Below are 19,748 nucleotides of genomic sequence, written 5' to 3'. Positions count from 1 at the left end.
GCAGAGACGGGAGAATTCCCAGCTCCGCGAGCCTGGCCTTTAAAAATGGCTGCCAGGATGTCAGATTTTCAATCCGGGTGAGTGCAGGATTAAAAATAGGGCAGGTGGCCCCAGCAAACGGAGGAGGTTTTCGGGTATGGAGACAGGTTTGGTGGGAGGCTTGGAGAAGGCCTGTAGAAGTTCAAAATCCCGAGGGGGCTGGTCAGTTATTAAGGAGAAACTGTTCTTACTTGGGAAAGGATCAAGAATGAGAGGGCACAGATTTAAAGTGATTTACAAAAGAAGGAAATGTGATGTAAGAAACAAACTTTTTCACACATCGAGTTGTTTGGATCTGGAATGCACTGCCTGGAAGTGCGGCGGAGGCAGATTCAATCAAGGCATTCAAGAGGGCATTAGATGATTATTTGAATAGAAATAAACGTGCAGGGTTCCAGGGAAAAGACAGGAGAATGGTACTAAGTCATGATGCTCTTTTGGAGAGCCAGTGCAGACACGTTGATTGAATGGTCTCCTTCTGCACCATAAAGATTCTTTGATTCTGGGGTTCTAACTTGGGGATCCAGCACTACGCCCAAAGTTTAAAAATAAATAATGAAACATACCTCTAGCCCTCACACACCCATGCCCCAATTATGCCAACTGATGGCCCCTCATGCCCCATGCAATCCTTATGGCCCCTCCATCCACCCATGTCCCCTCATTCTCTCCATGCCAACATCTTCTAACAACCTTTCATGGCCCTCTATATCCTCTATGCCAATTTAGTGCTGAATTATGTTGTCCCATATTCCTCCACCCATTACCCTTTGCCCTTGTACTGCCATGCCAATTCACCTCGTATCCAACTTGCAAACCTCAGGACCCATGCAGAAATGATATTAAATAAAGTTCCACAAAATAAAAAAAACACTTATTCACAAAAAGTTATTTACCACATACATTTCTTCAACTAAATTAAGCCTTATAATAACAAACATTTCATTCAAGTGTACAATTTCTTTTAACAACAAGCAGTGGAATTCACAGACCACATCAAGCTCCCAAACAAACTACTGTGATAATAGATGGCTGTCAAATCCATTTTGTACCACTAATTTAATAATGGATGCAGTCAGACTTATGCCTACAGAGTAAAATAGCAAGTAATTATTTTTTTAAAATTTAAATGGCAGGACATTTAAATGCCTTGACAGCTCATTTTGATAGGTCCTCTTGACACTTTTGACAGATCCTCTTAACAGGTGTTTCTGCCAGATTTGGCAACCGATTTTGACAGTTCCAATGAATTTGACAATAATGAGTTTATGCACATTTATGTTTACATTTAAAAATGTCAAAAGTACCTGACCTACCCTAAATGACACATGACCTCCATCAAAGGATACAAAAGTGTCCCGGGACCAAATCCAAAGCAGTATATTTTTTCTCCCAAAGGGGTACCCTGGCTATCCAAATGAATCCACAAAGTTCAAGCCTGCTCTTACCAGGCCTAAAACTGTACACTTTGAGTTTCACACTCCAAGGCCACCAAAATCTTATTTCTGAAGAGGCATTTGATGATTAAATGGCCAGCTGCCTTCGTAAAACTCACAGGCATGAAGTGCATCTTGCCTGCATTCTTGCCCCTGTGAAAATGGGCAGTTCAAGGCAGAATTTACAATTTTCAGGCAATTCTGCTATTTTTGTCACAATGAGAGGCTGTCATGATGAAAATGTAAGCCTTAGTACTTGTCCCCAAAAGTTGTATATGACAATTAAGAAGGAAAATGTGGCTTGTAAACACTTTCAATTTGTTCAGGGGAACCTTCTGGGACATGTGAAGGATTGTTTACATAGGGCTGGTTACATCTGTTTTTTTAAGATAAGGAAGATGTCCTTTGTAACATCTATCCATTAACTGACATTTGGGAAAGTCAGTTTTACATTAAAAAAATTATGGTATTTGGATTTTACTATAGGATACTATTTGGATAGGTGGATACAGGTTATTGGCCTATTTATTGTGAGTTCCATAACTTTGAATGCTGTTGGTTAATTTGTGCATAAACGGAGGAGGCTCATTTGTTACCGTGCAGCGACTAGGAAGAGATCGCATGGTATTTATTGGTCAACGTTCACGTGAAGCATGACTTTATTAATCCATAATGGTTTGAGTTACCATGCCGGAACCAGTCAGGACTAATTGATAACAAAAAACTTAATAGCCCTGTGACTGGATAAAAATAATAAGACTTAAAAAAAAGTGCATAATGATTTTTATTCACACTACAAGAGATCTTTTTGACAGGTCAACAAAGACTTGAGATTATTGGAGGTGATAAGAGGCAAAGGAATATTATATGAACAAGTATGAACTCATCTGCTATTAGTAAAAGCAAATTCTGGCCTTAATTTCTAAAACTGAAAGGGCATAATTTTTCTGTGGGCTTTGGGAACGTGACATTAAGATCAAATGGGGTTCCTGAGCCTACATCAGGAATCAAACCAGGGCAGCTAATTGGCTACCTCCAGGTTCAACATCAAATTAAGGATGGTCTCCCCAGCGCTGCAGGCCCACTCAGAGTCTCAGGAGCCCGAAAGGGCCAAGTGGGTGAAACTGAGGCAGTCAGGACATCTCAAGATGGAGGTGCCTGAATAGGCACACATTTAAACTACAAATTCAAACAGGTATACCCCTTAGAGCAGAGATCCAGCCTTTGCTACTGGTGGTCCCTCTTTGAGGGCTGGAGCCTCGGGCTCCAATAGTTACCAGCCTCCTGCAGAGAGGCCACCTCCATTAAGGCTGCTCCGCTGCTGCCAAAATGCTAGAGGACCCTCTAAACTCCCTCTAATTGAGGCTTTAATTATTTAAATCGATTGCCTACCTCCGTTCAGATCGTCATCCTAACCCAACTCTGAGAAATTTCCCACACAATAGGAACACGTCAGGAAGCAGCCCTTACATGGCCCCCCATTTTCCCAGCAACTCTTTTCTCTCCAGCCCGCCTGCCACCACCCCACAGAATGGTTAAAATGCACATTAGGTTGCCACCTTTCATTGGAACTTTGACCTAATGTTTGGTGGGCTAAGGTTCCGATTCAATCATGCCCTTTTCCCTTCTGAAGCAACTTAAAAATAAAAGAAACCGACAAATCCGATAGCTTCAAAAATCAATATTTTTAAGGGGGAAATGCCTTGAGGCGTCACAGAAAATAAATCCTTCAATAATGGCTGTTGGGCAGAGTTGCAAGCCACACATATGCACCTTAAGCAAGCCACACATATGCACCTTAAGCATTTTATTTCAGCTTTAAAAGGAATAGACAGTAAATCTGCAGTTTACATCGCAACACGAAGACCCATTACACTTTTTGTATGCCTATTTTTTTTCACATGCGATAGGCATATTTTAAAGTTATTTTAAATTGCCAGCATTTTAGGGTTGTGCTACCTTTTGCAAGATGTCAGAATAGTTTCTGCTAGCTTTCTGGGTTAGCATACTAGACTTACCTGGTTAAAGGATAATACTTTGTGTAACCAATATAAAATAAAATAATTTTTAAAGATAATGCATCAGTCATGTAACTGAGCAATTAAGTATGTTCACCGATCAGACATGTACTTGGCAATGTTAATTATTACATGGTTAAACTGATGATTTAAGGGAAAGTCCAGTAGTGGAAAGATGCAAAGAAGCTCTCCATGAGTGGCAAATGCTTACTTACAGTTTCTTCCACTGGTGCATTAGAATCAGCTTCTACTTTGATTGAGGATATCGAAGGATTTGCACAAGTCTAAAGAAAAAGAAAAATACATTAAACAGTTGAATGTACATTGAGGCATATCAAATAGCTAATTTCTGCTTATCCCACCTCAATGTCCTTCTTGCATTTTACAGAGGACATTTTCTTCACTTCAAAGATTTTGGTGATTGTTTTTGTTTATTGAATGTGTTTCATACTGGAAATAATGTCAGAGGATCTGATACTGCCATTAAAAACATGAACTCTATTTAATAACTTCAAAAAAACCTTTTTGATCAATTTTTGTTCAATCGCTGAATGAGAAGAATTGTCCCAATTAGCCTGGATTAAACTTTATCACGATCACCCATAAATGTAAGATAGTTAATCAGAATCCTCCTTCTCCAATCCAGAGCTATACATAGAGTGTTATACATGGCAATAGAGTCATAGAATGGTTACAGCACAGGAGGGGGTCAATTAGCTCATCATACTGGCACTTCCTCTCTGCGAGAGCAAGTCACCTAGTGGCAATCCCCTGGCTTTTCCCAGTTGCTGTTCAAATCCATTCTCTTCAGATGCTTATCCAACTCCCCTTTGTGCCTCCACCACACACTCAAACACTGCATTCTCAATCCTAACCAATGCTGCTCAAAGACTTTCCTCATGGCACTGTTGCTACTTTTGCCAATAACCTTAAATCAATGGTCTCCGGTTCTCCACCAACAGAAACATTTGCCCTCTCACCTAATCTACTCTGTCTAGAGCCCTTGAAATTTTGAATACCTCTATCAAATCTCCTCTCAAACCTCTCTTCTCCAAGTAGAACAGCCCAGCTCCCTCAATCTAGCCATGTAACTGATGTTCCTCATCCCTAGAGCCATGGTCGTGACCTTTTCAGCACTCTCTCAGATGCACTTACAGCAGTCATCAAATGTGACATTTCTGGTCAATGACCTGTACTCTCATGGAAGCTAGAAGGATATAAGAGTATCATTCCAGGGATGAGAGACTTCAGTTAATTAGGCTGACTCAATATAAAGTTTAGGGGGAAGCAGTGGCATTGTGACATTGTGACTAGACTAATAATGGGTAATGCTCTGGGGACCCAGGTTTGAATCCCACCATGGCAGATGGTGGAATTTGAATTCAATAAAAATTTGGAATTAAAAGTCTAATGATGAGCATAAAAAGCATTATTGATTGTCGCAAAAATCCATCTGCTTCGCTAATGTCCTTTAGGGAAGGGTATCTGCCGTCAAAACCTAGTCTGGCCTATGTGTGACTCCAGACCCACAGCAATGTGTGGTTGATTCTTAAATACCTGCGAAATGGCTAAACACTCAGTTTAAGGGCAATTAGGGATGGGCAATAAATGCTGGCCCAGCCAGCGACGTCCACATCCCCTGAACGAATAAAAAAGATTGGTTGGAGAAGTATAAAAATAAAAAAGATTGGTTGGGGCGGCACGGTAGCACAGTGGTTAGCACTGCTGCTTCACAGCTCCAGGGTCCCGGGTTCGATTCCCGGCTCGGGTCACTGTCTGTGTGGAGTTTGCACATTCTCCTTGTGTCTGCGTGGGTTTCCTCCGGGTGCTCCGGTTTCCTCCCACAGTCCAAAGATGTGCGGGTTAGGTTGATTGGCCAGGTTAAAAAAAAAAATTGCCCCTTATAGAGTCCTGGGATGCACAGGTTAGAGGGATTAGCGGGTAAATGTGTGGGGGTGGGGCCTGGGTGGGATTGTGGTCGGTGCAGACTCGATGGGCCGAATGGCCTCCTTCTGCACTGTAGGGTTTCTATGATTCTATAAGTTGGAGTTGTTCTCCTGACTGAAGAGAAGGTTGAGACTAAGTTTAGTAAACGTGTTCAAAATTATGAAGTGGCCAGGCAGAACAGAGGGGGACAAACTGTTCTCATTGGTATAAGGGTTGAGAACCAGAGGCCACATTTAAAGGCGAACCAATGGCAACAAGAAGAAAAATTCTTTTTACACAGAGGGTGGTTAGGATCTGCAATGCGTTGAGAGTGTGGTGGAGACAGATCAATTTTGGCTTTCAAAGGGGAAATAGATAAGCACAAGAAGATAATAAATTTGAGCTCCATGAGGTGGGGGAAGTGGGACTACGCGAGTTGCTCTTTCAAGGAGCCAGTTCAGACATGAAGAACCAAATGGCCTCCTTCTGCGCAGTAAGCCTCTCTAAGATTCTATTCCATAAACCAAGACCCTGTCTGATGTCTCAGTTGAACTGAAAAGGTCCCATGAGACTATTTCAAAGGACAGTGGAATTATTCCTAGTGTTCTGAAAGATATTTATTCCTGAATTAACATTACACAAAACTGAATGTCTCGTTATTGTCATATTGTGAGAGCTTACTGAACAAAATGGCCACTGTGATTCTTACATCACAACAATGACTACCATTCAAAAATATTTAATTGATTGAAAACTGCGTTAGGTCTTCTTGTGGTCATGAAAAAGTGCTATAAAATGCAAATCTGTATTATCCATCCTTTTTTAGCTACTTTGGTCATTATTAGAGACTTGGAGCAGACTGCTCTACAACTCCGTGTTACTGACTAGCAAGAAAGCATTATGGGGGCGATTCTCTCATCTCGCTGCGCTAATTTTCTAGCACAGCGAGCTGGGAGAATTGTGCGTCGGCCAATTCGCAGGATTCCTGTGGGCGTTCGTGCCGCACTTGGGTCTCCCAGACCCGGATTTCCAGTGGCGTCTGCGTGGCGCCGGAAATTGGCTGGGAGATGGGGCTGGCATTTAAATAGTATTTTACATACAATTTAATTGCTATTAGTGGGGCCGGGACTGGATTCTCTGGGTACGCTAGCATCTCCAACCCCGCCAGTGTGTTTCACTCCAGCTGGGAATACTACAGCTCCCCATTTTCGGGAAACTAGTGGGACGACCCCGCTGGAGTGAAGGGGGAGGGGGGGGGGGGGCGGGGGGCAATCGGGGCCCCTCAGGGGGTCAAACGGTGGGGAAGTGGTGCCCCGGTCATGGGCACCCTAGCAGTGCCAGCCTGTGCCCTGGCACTGCCCAAGGGGTAAAGTGCCCATGCCTGGGGGCACCTTGGCACTGCCGACTGGACATGAGGCAGTGCCAAAGGGGCAGGGCCTACTGGGGCGGGGCATTGGAGGGTGATCGGTGGGGTGGAGAGTCCCGCTGCCACTCTGCATTGGTATTTGGTCGGGGCTGAAGCGAGGCCAGCGATCAGGGTGGGATGTGGGGGGGAGGGGGTGGGGGGCGCTGATGGGGTGTTCTGCCAGTGGGGGGGGGGGGGGTGTCTGCCTGTGGGAGGGGAGGAGCTGGAGATCAGGGCAAGCTGGGACGGTGTTTCAGGACTGGCCCATGAATGGACAAGGGGCCACAATCGGGCAGGGGCAGCACTGCGGGGGTCCCGGGCTGGTAATCGAGCTGGCCAGCAAACAAGAGACTGACAGTTCGGGACCACTGTGCACGCAGTGGCCTCTGCAGTGCACAGAGTGTGGGAGAATCTGGTCTGAACTCCCAGTGAAAAAAACCCAGCGTGAATTACTTCAGTTGTCCCGTGAATTCGACACTTAAAACTTTTTTGGGAGAATTCCACCCTATAAGTCTCTCTGTAAACTCCATTCTTTTTAATCCTGGGTTTTGACACAGTCGGACTCGATGTAGAAACTGACAATATCCAAATAACAAGCAAAGCTTACTGTTCCAGGACTTTTAATCTTAAAAAACCCAGAAAATGCTGGAAACACTCAGCAGGTCAGGCGTATTCCTTGGAGAGAAACAGAGTTAATAGGTCAATGACCCTTCACGAGAACAGACCAGCACATTTGGCAATGGCTAATGGACTTTCTACAGTAATGTCCTGGGGTGGATCAAGAGAGCTGCAATAGGAAATGAAATTGGCATGCCAGGAACATTAAAAGAAATGTTATAAATGTTAAAAAAAGTAAATGAAATATCCCAAGGCAGAGAAAGTCTTGTAAAAAGTAAAAACGCCTTTACAATCACAAGGGAATTACGTCTGTGTCGAGTTAATGCCAGATTTTATAGTTAGCTGTCTCAAATTTTGTTGTTTTTCCCTTCTTACTTTGACATGAATGCACCTTCTATGGCCTTAACCACCTTTATATCAGCCAATAAGGTGTTTAGTCATATATGGCAGGAGGTTTATGGATTCCCGAACCCACACAATAGGAGCTTGGCACTCACAACCCCCAGACAGGAGTATCTCTCTCCAGTCTGCTTGCTGGGAGTGGGGCTTGAACCCTGCACTTTCTTACACAGCGGCACAAATTCAACCACTGAGTTAAATGCTTGTTCCAGTTTGCAAATTTGGTGAAGGAGGTGAGTAATGTTAAGCTTTTAATAAATTAGGTTTTTATGAAAAGACTGCCCCTTTCTTCCCCATCGGTGCGTTACGCAGGTAAACAAAATCTGACATTGAGCCAGTTAGAAGCTTTGGTGACAGCTCAGGGAATACCACTACTAAACAAAAGGAAGAAGTGCAAGACAGATTGGTTTGAATTCCAATGTGGGTCAGAGTTGCTGTAGTGGGGTAGAGTAAGCAGTGCCAGAATAGTAAATTTGACCATGTTATTTATTGGCAGCTGCACAGCAAAGAACTTTGTAGGAATATAGTTGCTCTGCTATGTTCCTGGAGCGAGGGCAACTAATCAATATGAAGATAGAAAGGGCATTAACTGGAATGCCTAAGGGAGATTCTGTTTGTATTCATGTAGGGCAAATACTGCATACAAATGGAGCAAAGTCTGAGAACATCAACTGAAGGCACTACAAAAAAAAAATCAACTTTCAGATCTCATACCACCCATGAAGGGTGTTGCTGATAGGACCAGCAGAAATTAATGACCCTCACTCTTGATCAGTTTCCATTCCTGCTCGGTCACCCTTATTCAGCTTTTCCTTCTTGTGAATGCTCTTTGCTTGGCTCTCCCTCTTCGGTTTCCTTTTGTTGTTTTCCCCTTGCCTCTCTCTCTGTACATCATCTTCTCACTCTACCTGCCACATCACCTCCTTTCTCTCTTTAGCACATTTCCTTTCCCTCTCTGCTATTTTTTTGAGAAACATTTTTATCACAGGTACATTATTCCAGGAATCTCCCCATAAGTGGAAGTGCTTACTCACAGTAAGTACTATCAGTGAAACTAAATTGAGCAGTTTCAGCTGAGAGCGCGAGTATGTGCCTGAGTTAGCGTGTGATATGACTCACTCCCCAAAAATGAACAGGCTGACGTTCTACAATCTTAGTGTTAAGCAGTGATCGATGAGGTGGCAGTGAAGAGTTTTTAACCACGTTAGATCGTAAGCAATGACATGGCTAAAGCGGATGATACAATACTGGCCACAAACATCCTTGGTGGTTTTCCATGCAAGTTTGTACTTCAAATGATTAATTTAGAAATTCTTAAAAGTATGTTACAAAAAAAAAGCAAACCTGGTTCTTCATGTAATAGCCTGGGTATTATGGCCAAAGATATTGACCTTGGAGACTCTAGATCCTGAGATGGGGAACATAGAGCATATCGATGCAGTGGGGTGTAGCATTATAGAAACTGAAATCCATGAACAACATCAGATATTAGCTTCTGAATTCAAATCTAGGGATTTTTTTCAAGTCCATCTGATAAAAGAAGAATGTTTACAGAGTGTACCATCTATGTGAGCAAACAGTGGGTAGATTACCAGAACATGGAGCAATAGGGGAGATGATGGCCTGGTGGTATTATTGCTAGACTATCAACCCAGAAACTCAGCTAATTCTGGGGACCTGGGTTCGAATCCCGCCATGGCAGATGGTGGAATTTGAATTTAAAAAAAAAAATCTGGAATGAAAAATTGACTGATGACCATGAAACCACTGTTGATTGTTGGAAAAACCCATCTGGTTCACGAATGTCCTTTAGGGAAGGAAATCTACCGTTCTTATCTGGTCTGGCCCACATGTGACTCCAGAGCCACAGAAATGTGGTTGACTCTCAACTGCCCTCGGAAATGGCCTAGCAAGTCACTCAGTCCAAGGGTGATTCGGAATGGGCAATAAATGTTGGCCAGCCAGTGACGCCCATGTCCCACGAATGAAAAAAAAATTCCTGGCCACCTTTGGTAGGGCTTTAGGGAATGGCTTTGTAAATTAGCCAGCAGCGTGTCAACCTCAGCATGTCTAAATAATCATAATTGCTCAGGCCGTTGAAGCAGGGCACCTTTTGCACTGGTAGATATGTGAGGCTGTGGAACATCACTGTGTTTAGACATAATATCTGCAAAGCCACATCTACCTTCCATCAGAATACAGACCATTGCAGTGGGGAGAAATGCTATCCTGGCAAAACCACATACACGTGCTGCCTGCTTCTCTCTTCCCTTCTTCTGGCATGCAGACCATCAGTTATTTGTACAAGAATTAGGAACAGAAGTAGGCCATTTGGCCCTCGACTCTGCTCCAATATTCAATAAGATTACAGCTGATCTGATTGTGGCCTCGACTCTGCTTTCATGCCTATCCCCCATAACTCCCTTGTCCATCAAAAATTTCCCTAACAGCCTTGAATATATTCAATGACCCAGTTCCACTGCTCTCTGGGGAAGAGAATTCCACAGGCTAACAAACCCCAGGACCATGGACTTGCGCCCATGCCTATTTCCTACAGATGTGTTGATTCCTCTGCCACATCACCTCAGTGTGGTGGGGGGGGGAAAAAGGCATTGCAGCAAGCAGAGGCGTCCAGGAGCTTAGTACACGCGAGTGGCCATGATGCAATGTTGCCATGCTGGCTGCGCCTGCGCAGGAGTGCTGTCCAGCCTGCCTGTAAAATTCTGCTCAGTAAAATACACTCTGGGTGCCGCATGAGAGTCAATTGACTAATGGGGAGTCCAATCGTTTAAAATCTCCTTGGCTGTTTTTAATAACTGCCAGGTTGGGAGCAATCCTGGGAGTTTTCTGGCCATTCTGGGAAGTTTGGCAACCCTAGTGAGAAGGGAAAATATATACCGAGTTGAAGTTAGGGTTCAGAGATAAGTAAAGCAAGTGACTTAAACACAAATTCATCTCAAAAACATAAGAAATAGAGTAGGCCATTCGGCCCCTCAAGCCTGCTCCGCAATTCCATACAATCATGGCTTATCTGATTTAAAGTTTATTTATTAGTGTCAGAAGTAGGCCTACATTAACACTGCAATGAATTTACTGTGAAAATCCCCTAGTCGCCAGATTCCGGTGCCTGTTCGGGTACACTGAGTGAGGATTTAGCATGGCCAATCCACCTAACCAGCATGTTTTTTGGGCTGTGGGAAGAAACCTGAGCATCCGGTGGAAGCCCACGCAAATACGGGGAGAATGTGCAGACTCCACACAGACTGTGACCCAAGCCGGGAATCAAATCCAGGTCTCTGGCGCTGCGAGGCAGCAGTGTTAACCACTGTGCCGCCCATTGTAGCCTTAAGTCCACTTTCCTTCTCGCCTCCTATTACCCTGGACTTGTCAATCACAAATCTATCAAACTCAGCCTTGAATATATTTGATGACCCATCTTAATACGGAAGACAATTCCAAATACTAACAACCCTCAGAAGAAATTCCTCATCTTCACCATTAATGGGTGATCCCTTATTTTTAAACTAGTTCTAGATTCCTCCATGAGTCGAAACATCCTCTCAGCCTCTAGCTTGTGAAGCCTCCTCAGAATCTTGTATTTCGTTATATCACCTCGCTTTCTTCTAAACTCCACTGAATATTGGCCAATCTGCTCAACCTTCCCTCAGAAAACGACCCTTTCATCTCAGGAATGCAAGCAAGTTCCTCCTTAAGTGATCAACCAAACCTGTAGACAGTACTCTAGATGCAATCTTACCAATGCCCTGTACAGTTGCAGCAAGATTTCTTCACTTTAATATTCCAAATTTCTTGCAATAAAGGACAACATTCTATTTGCCTTCTGAATTTCTTGCTGTCTCTACATGTTGACTTTTTATGATTCATCTACAAGGACACCAGATCCCTTTGTACCACAGCATTCTGCAGCCTCTCTCCATTTAAATAATATTCTGTTCTTTTATTTTTCTGCCGAAGTGGGCAACTCTCATTTTCCCACGTTATATTCCACTTACAAATTTTTGCCCAGTACTAACCTATCTATATCCTTTGGCAAACTCTGTATCCTCCTCCTTGCATTCCTACCTTAATATCAGCAGCAACTTTGGCTACAATGCAGCCGGTCCTTTCATCCAAGTCATTGGCATATATTGTAAATAGTTGGCCTCAACACTGACCCCTGTGGCACTCTACTGGTTACAGTATGCCATCCTGAAAATGGCCTGGAGATGATAGCTACCATGATGATTGCAGTACCGGTCTTGAACTCACCCATAATTTCTTGATACATATTCTGACCCAATGTGTGGCTCCTGTTTGAGCGCTTATAAACAAGTCCCACCAAACGACTTCTTTCCTTTTCTGAAAAGGATGGGCTTGGGTATCTTCACCCAAGCCCATCTTGACCTTCTCTACTAATATCCTTTATTAACTGAGATAACTTGTATCTCCTTTTCCTTTCCTCCTGAAATGTCAAATACCTTGAATATTCAGATCCTATCCCTGGTCACTTTGCAACCGCATCTCTGTAATGGCTATCATATCATACACATTTATTTCTATTTGCATTATTAAATTATCCATCCAAGGGTACAATTTAGCAACCATTACAGAGAAGTTGGACATCAATGGGATCTCAATCTTCCTTTTTCAAACAAGTCAGGGGTGGCACGGTGGCATAGTGGTTAGCACCGCTGCCACAATTCTGGTCTTGGGCCACAGTCTGTGTGGAGTTTGCACATTCTCCCCCTGTCTGCAGGAGTTTCCTCTGGGTGCTTCAGTTTCCACCCACAGTCCAAAGATGTTCCGGATTTGGTGGATTGGCCATGCTAAATTGCCCCTTAGTGTCGGGGGATTAGCAGGGCAAATATGTGGGGTTATGGGGTGTGGTGATATAAACAGGGCCTAGTTTTAAGGCTGATAAAATTGGATATCCTAAATTAAAGAATTGGGCATTTTGAAATCAAACACAGTCAAACCTCAGGCAGGCCAATTGTACAATACACAAATGTGTCTGGGCCTGACCCATCAACCACCCATCAAAGGTCGTTACACTCTACTTGAGACTTAGCAGGAGATCATGGCACCTCATTGAAATGCATCGGTCTATTGTTAGAAGCCCAGATCGGGCCAGACTTTCTGTCACCAAGAGACCCTGTAGAAACCTTACCTGATAACAAGTTCAACAACATGGAGATGGACACCTGGGAGGCGGACCCTGGTGTCCTGTCAGGCAGACATCAAGAAACCCACTGGGTATTGGAACCCCCTCCTGGGACCTCATTGGCCAGAAGCCAGAGAAGTTTCTGGAAAGGCAAGCAGGCTGGGGATAAAGGTTCACACTCAGAGGCACAAGGAGCGAAGACTCGACAGGGGAGACAGCCGTGACCATTCAGAAGACTGACCAGACAAGGAAGGAAGGAAGAAGCGGCCATCGAGACTCATCTTCGTGACAACAGACCAGAGGGACTCAGAGAATCGGGCCTGCAGTTTAACCAAGCCATCTTTACGGGTAGTATACTTAAATCTGCTGGGGTATCCTCTTGTTTTATGTGGGTAATTTAAGGGTTAATAGTGTTATTTAATAAACTTGTTGAATCTTTACTTGTGTTTGTCCTTTGTCCACCTTGCAAATAAGGGCACCGGGGTAAAACCTTGGAGTAAGTAAACTGGTTGAAAGTATCTGAGAATTAACAGGTACAACAGGGGAAAGAGCCTGGGTGGGATTGCTGTCGGTGCAGACTCGATGGGCCAAATGGCCGCCTTCTGCACTGTAGGCATTCTATGATTTAGAGATGGGGGTTGAGGGCAAAAGCTCTAAATTTCCAGGTGATACAAAGCTAGGGAAAAGAGTGAATTGTGAGGATGACGCTGAGCGACTTCAGGCACAATGACAAGTTGGCCAAACGGGCAGACACCTGGCAGATGAATTTCAATGCAGCGAAATGTGAGGTAATGCATTCTGGTAGAAGAAACATGGGGAGGCAATACAAGCTCAATGGTACAACTTTGAGGGGAATACAGGAGCAGAGGGACCTCAGGGTTCAAGTGCATAATTCTCTGAAGGTGACCAGGCAAGTTGAAGCAGTTGTTAAGAAGGTTTATAGGACACTTGGGTTTATAAATAGAGGCACAAAGTATAAAAGCAAGGAAGTGATACTACACCTGTACAACTCATTGGTCAGACCACATTTGGAGTATTATGTTCAGTTCTGGGCACCTTATTTAAGGAAGGACGTTAAAGCCTCAGAGTGCAAAGGAGATTTAATAGAATGAAACCAGGAGTGGGGAATTTTAGACACAATGAAAGATTACAGAAATTGGGCTTATTCTCCTTGGAGCAGAAAAGATTAAGAGGTAACCTTATTGAGGTGTCCAAAATTATGAACAATTTTGACAGAGTAAAGAAGGATCATAGAATCCCTGCAATGCAGGAGGGGGCCATTTGGCCCATCGAACCTGCACTGACAATGATCCCACCCAGGCCCTATCCCCGTAACCCCACATATTTACCCCGCTAATCCCTCTAACCTATGCATCCCGTGACATTAAGGGGCAATTTATCATAGCCAATACATCTAACCCACACATCTTTGGACGGTGGGAGGAAACCGGAGCACCTGGAGGAAACCCACGTAGACACGGGGAGAACGTGCAAACTCCACACAGTCACCCAAGGCCAGAATTGAACCCGGTTCCCTGGAGCTGTGAGGCAGCAATGCTAACAACTGTGCCACCATGCCGCCCATTCTGTTTATTCTGGATATTCCGTTTACACTAGTTGGTATGTTACTGACTAGGGGGTCACAATTTCAAGATGGTCAGCAAGAGAGGTAGGAGTGAGATAAGGAGAAACGTCTTTACTGGGATTTGGAATGCGCTGCCTGGGAGACTGGTGGAGGCAGATTCCATAAGAGGTTCCAAAAGAGAGCTGGATACAGTGATGAATTAAGAGGGGATAGAGCTGGAGAATGGGACTACCTGGGTACTTGTGTGATGCACACCTGCACAATGTAACCTGAAGTCCACAACTGAAAGGGCCAATGCAGAAATTGAATTTGGAGGGAGTGACGGGGTGTTGAGGATGGACAGAGAGCAATGTCAGCATCTAGGTTCAATGCTGCTTCCCTGATTGCAGTCAGGAGCATGAGGAACATACTTTTCCCCAGCCAAGGGAAAAAGAAACCTGGCAGTTGTTATCAAGAAAGTAGACTTTGAGGTGGCTGAGGAGAAGTGCAGCAAAAGCATTGCGCTTAGGTCTTGAATGCTGTGCAGGAAGCGGTTTAATGGCCTAACTCTGTCAGAGAAAGTGAATATATTTGTTGGTTCATCTACATCCTGTGGTGTAACCCCACCCCTTTCACTCTGTTTGATCAAGCTTCACTCCTCACACCTACTTCAGTTTCAGCAGCACCTATCCTCCTTATTCTATTGCACTTCTCTACCACCTCACATATCAATCACTGTCACTCACCCCAAACTTTAATTGACCACACAATTATTCACAGAAGACATGATCATCACTAACCCATAGATCTGTTTGCTTACTCCTGTAGAAACTGGAGGTGACCCCCACAATTTGTGCAGCTTACAGATGGATGGGTGGCGGCCATGATGATAAGTGGCACATCTTGTCTCCCTCTCAACTGGGGATGGAGAGACTGAGAACTTGCAGCTGCCTGGGGACAGGATTAATAATATCTCTGACACACATGCTGACTTTACTTTGACAATTACTGAATTATGAGTAGACTGATTATGGTGATTGCTAAGATCAGCAGTTTGCTTGCTTCAACTTTGCTGGAGATATAGGAGGATGATTCCTTGGAGGATCTCATTCCTGCTGAAGGTGCACAGGACATATCAGCATGCACGAATGCAAAGAATTGCAATTTGGTGGATCCAATTGCTGGGAGGTTTGTGATCAATCCTACTCTTCAGCTGAGAAGAGTGAGAGAGGCAGAGAGAGGGGGGGGCCGACGGAGAGGGGGGGGGGCCGACGGAGTAGGGGGGGGGGCGACGGAGTAGGGGGGGGGGCCGACGGAGTAGGGGGGGGGACGGAGTAGGGGGGGGGGGCGACGGAGTGGGGGGGGGGCCGACGGGGTAGGGGGGGGCCGACGGGGTAGGGGGGGGCCGACGGGGTAGGGGGGGCCGACGGGGTAGGGGGGGGCCGACGGGGTAGGGGGGGCCGACGGGGTAGGGGGGGCCGACGGGGTAGGGGGGGCCGACGGGGTAGGGGGGGCCGACGGGGTAGGGGGGGCCGACGGGGTAGGGGGGGCCGACGGGGTAGGGGGGGCCGACGGGGTAGGGGGGGCCGACGGGGTAGGGGGGGCCGACGGGGTAGGGGGGGCCGACGGGGTAGGGGGGGCCGACGGGGTAGGGGGGGCCGACGGGGTAGGGGGGGCCGACGGGGTAGGGGGGGCCGACGGGGTAGGGGGGGCCGACGGGGTAGGGGGGGCCGACGGGGTAGGGGGGGCCGACGGGGTAGGGGGGGCCGACGGGGTAGGGGGGGCCGACGGGGTAGGGGGGGCCGACGGGGTAGGGGGGGCCGACGGGGTAGGGGGGGCCGACGGGGTAGGGGGGGCCGACGGGGTAGGGGGGGCCGACGGGGTAGGGGGGGCCGGACGGGGTAGGGGGGGCCGGACGGGGTAGGGGGGGCCGGACGGGGTAGGGGGGGCCGGACGGGGTAGGGGGGGCCGGACGGGGTAGGGGGGGCCGGACGGGGTAGGGGGGGCCGGACGGGGTAGGGGGGGCCGGACGGGGTAGGGGGGGCCGGACGGGGTAGGGGGGGCCGGACGGGGTAGGGGGGGCCGGACGGGGTAGGGGGGGCCGGACGGGGTAGGGGGGGCCGGACGGGGTAGGGGGGGCCGGACGGGGTAGGGGGGGCCGGACGGGGTAGGGGGGGCCGGACGGGGTAGGGGGGGCCGGACGGGGTAGGGGGGGCCGGACGGGGTAGGGGGGGCCGGACGGGGTAGGGGGGGCCGGACGGGGTAGGGGGGGCCGGACGGGGTAGGGGGGGCCGGACGGGGTAGGGGGGGCCGGACGGGGTAGGGGGGGCCGGACGGGGTAGGGGGGGCCGGACGGGGTAGGGGGGGCCGGACGGGGTAGGGGGGGCCGGACGGGGTAGGGGGGGCCGGACGGGGTAGGGGGGGCCGGACGGGGTAGGGGGGGCCGGACGGGGTAGGGGGGGCCGGACGGGGTAGGGGGGGCCGGACGGGGTTGGGGGGGCCGGACGGGGTAGGGGGGGCCGGACGGGGTAGGGGGGGCCGGACGGGGTAGGGGGGGCCGGACGGGGTAGGGGGGGCCGGACGGAGCATGGGGGGGCGGACGGAGTAGGGGGGGGCGGACGGAGTAGGGGGGGGCGACAGAGAGGGGGGGGCGACAGAGAGGGAGGGGCGACAGAGAGGGAGGGGCGACAGAGAGGGAGGGGCGACAGAGAGGGAGGGGCGACAGAGAGGGAGGGGCGACAGAGAGGGAGGGGCGACAGAGAGGGAGGGGCGACAGAGAGGGAGGGGCGACAGAGAGGGAGGGGCGACAGAGAGGGAGGGGCGACAGAGAGGGAGGGGCGACAGAGAGGGAGGGGCGACAGAGAGGGAGGGGCGACAGAGAGGGAGGGGCGACAGAGAGGGAGGGGCGACAGAGAGGGAGGGGCGACAGAGAGGGAGGGGCGACAGAGAGGGAGGGGCGACAGAGAGGGAGGGGCGACAGAGAGGGAGGGGCGACAGAGAGGGAGGGGCGACAGAGAGGGAGGGGCGACAGAGAGGGAGGGGCGACAGAGAGGGAGGGGCGACAGAGAGGGAGGGGCGACAGAGAGGGAGGGGCGACAGAGAGGGAGGGGCGACAGAGAGGGAGGGGCGACAGAGAGGGAGGGGCGACAGAGAGGGAGGGGCGACAGAGAGGGAGGGGCGACAGAGAGGGAGGGGCGACAGAGAGGGAGGGGCGACAGAGAGGGAGGGGCGACAGAGAGGGAGGGGCGACAGAGAGGGAGGGGCGACAGAGAGGGAGGGGCGACAGAGAGGGAGGGGCGACAGAGAGGGAGGGGCGACAGAGAGGGAGGGGCGACAGAGAGGGAGGGGCGACAGAGAGGGAGGGGCGACAGAGAGGGAGGGGCGACAGAGAGGGAGGGGCGACAGAGAGGGAGGGGCGACAGAGAGGGAGGGGCGACAGAGAGGGAGGGGCGACAGAGAGGGAGGGGCGACAGAGAGGGAGGGGCGACAGAGAGGGAGGGGCGACAGAGAGGGAGGGGCGACAGAGAGGGAGGGGCGACAGAGAGGGAGGGGCGACAGAGAGGGAGGGGCGACAGAGAGGGAGGGGCGACAGAGAGGGAGGGGCGACAGAGAGGGAGGGGCGACAGAGAGGGATGGGCGACAGAGAGGGATGGGCGACAGAGAGGGATGGGCGACAGAGAGGGGGGGGCGACAGAGAGGGGGGGGCGACAGAGAGGGGGGGGCGACAGAGAGGGAGGGGCGACAGAGAGGGAGGGGCGACAGAGAGGGAGGGGCGACAGAGAGGGAGGGGCGACGGGGGGGGATGACGGGGAGAGGGGACGGGGGGGACGTCATGTGAGAGACAGAGAGAGAGAGAGAGATATTTAATGGATTATGTATCTATGAAATAAAGACACAGATAAACAGTTTTTTTCAGCATCGTGGAAATCAATCCATGAGGTAGCAATAAAATCCAACAGATTTATGCAATCACTTCATTTTCTCCAAATTAGCAGATGATGCAAAATTGGGTAGGATGGTGAGCTGTGGGGAGGATGCAGAGATGCTTCAGCGTGATTTGGACAAACTGAGTGTGTGGGCATTTGCATGTCAGATGCAGTATAATGTGGATGAATGTGAGGATTTCCACTTTGGTGGCAATAATAGGGAGACAGATTATTACTTGAATGGGTGTAAATTGAGAGAGGTGAATCCTCAGCAAGGCCTTGGTGTCTTTGTACATCAGTCACTGAAGATAAGCGCGCAGGTACAGCGGACAGGAAAGTGCGCAAATGGTATGTTGGCCTCCATAGCAAACGGATTTGAGTATAAGGATAGGGATGTTTTGCTGCAATTGTATAGGGTATTGGTGAGGCCACACCTGGAATAGTGTGTGCAGTTTTGGTGTCCTTATCTGAGGAAGGATGTCCTTGCTATAGAGGGAGTACAGCGAAGGTTTACCAGGCTCATTCCTGGGATGACAGGTCTGTCATGTGAGGAGAGATTTAGTCAGTTAGGATTATATTCACTGGAGTTTCGAAGAGTGAGAGGGGATCTCATAGAAACTTCTAAAATTCTAACAGGGTTAGACAGGGTAGATTCAGAAAGAATGTTCCCCAATGTGAGGGAGTCCAGAACTAGTAGTCATAATTTGAGGATAAGGGGTAAATCTTTTAGGCCTGAGGTGAGGAGAAATTTCTTCACCCAGAGGATGATGTGTGGAATTCACCACCACAGAATGTAGTTGGGCCAAAATGTTGTCTGATTTCAAGAAGACATTAGATACAACTCTTGGGGCTAAAGGGATCAAGGGATATGGGGGAGAAGGGGGAAATCAGGATATTGAATTCGATGATCAGCCATGATCATAGTGAATGATGGATCAGGCGCGAAGGGCTGACTGGCCCACTCCTGCTTCTAGTTTCTGTTTTCTATTAGTGGTCCAAATATTATCACCCGTATGGCATTATCACATTATAAAGCAATGTGTCCCCAGGCTCCCCAAAAGCACTGCCACAAGAAACCTGCTGCCTCCTATATACTTTCAATGTCTTTTCTCTTCCATCTTACACTATGCAATATTCATCATTCAAACAATCCGTGTAGCCCAGCTGCAGCCTTCCACCCATGTAGAATTAGCCACGGGATAGGGCCGACAGACGGAAGTAATTCTCTTTGATTTTACTACATATTTCAGTGGTGT

The 19,748-nt window shown here is 48.4% G+C and overlaps 1 protein-coding gene across 1 annotated transcript in view; it reads right to left on the bottom strand.

Moving 5' to 3' along the window:
* The window catches only part of LOC144488521 (uncharacterized), a 54,517-nt gene that overhangs the window by 17,246 nt on the left and 17,523 nt on the right, over positions 1–19,748 (bottom strand). The window contains exon 3 of the mRNA XM_078206570.1: positions 3,709–3,777. Within this exon, the coding sequence (XP_078062696.1) occupies positions 3,709–3,777 (69 nt within the window). The remainder of the gene's footprint in view (positions 1–3,708; positions 3,778–19,748) is intronic.

The sequence above is a fragment of the Mustelus asterias genome, unplaced genomic scaffold (genome assembly GCF_964213995.1).
Source record: "Mustelus asterias unplaced genomic scaffold, sMusAst1.hap1.1 HAP1_SCAFFOLD_1629, whole genome shotgun sequence".
NCBI classification, from domain to species: domain Eukaryota; kingdom Metazoa; phylum Chordata; class Chondrichthyes; order Carcharhiniformes; family Triakidae; genus Mustelus; species Mustelus asterias.
This window is presented reverse-complemented; position numbering and strand designations above follow the sequence as displayed.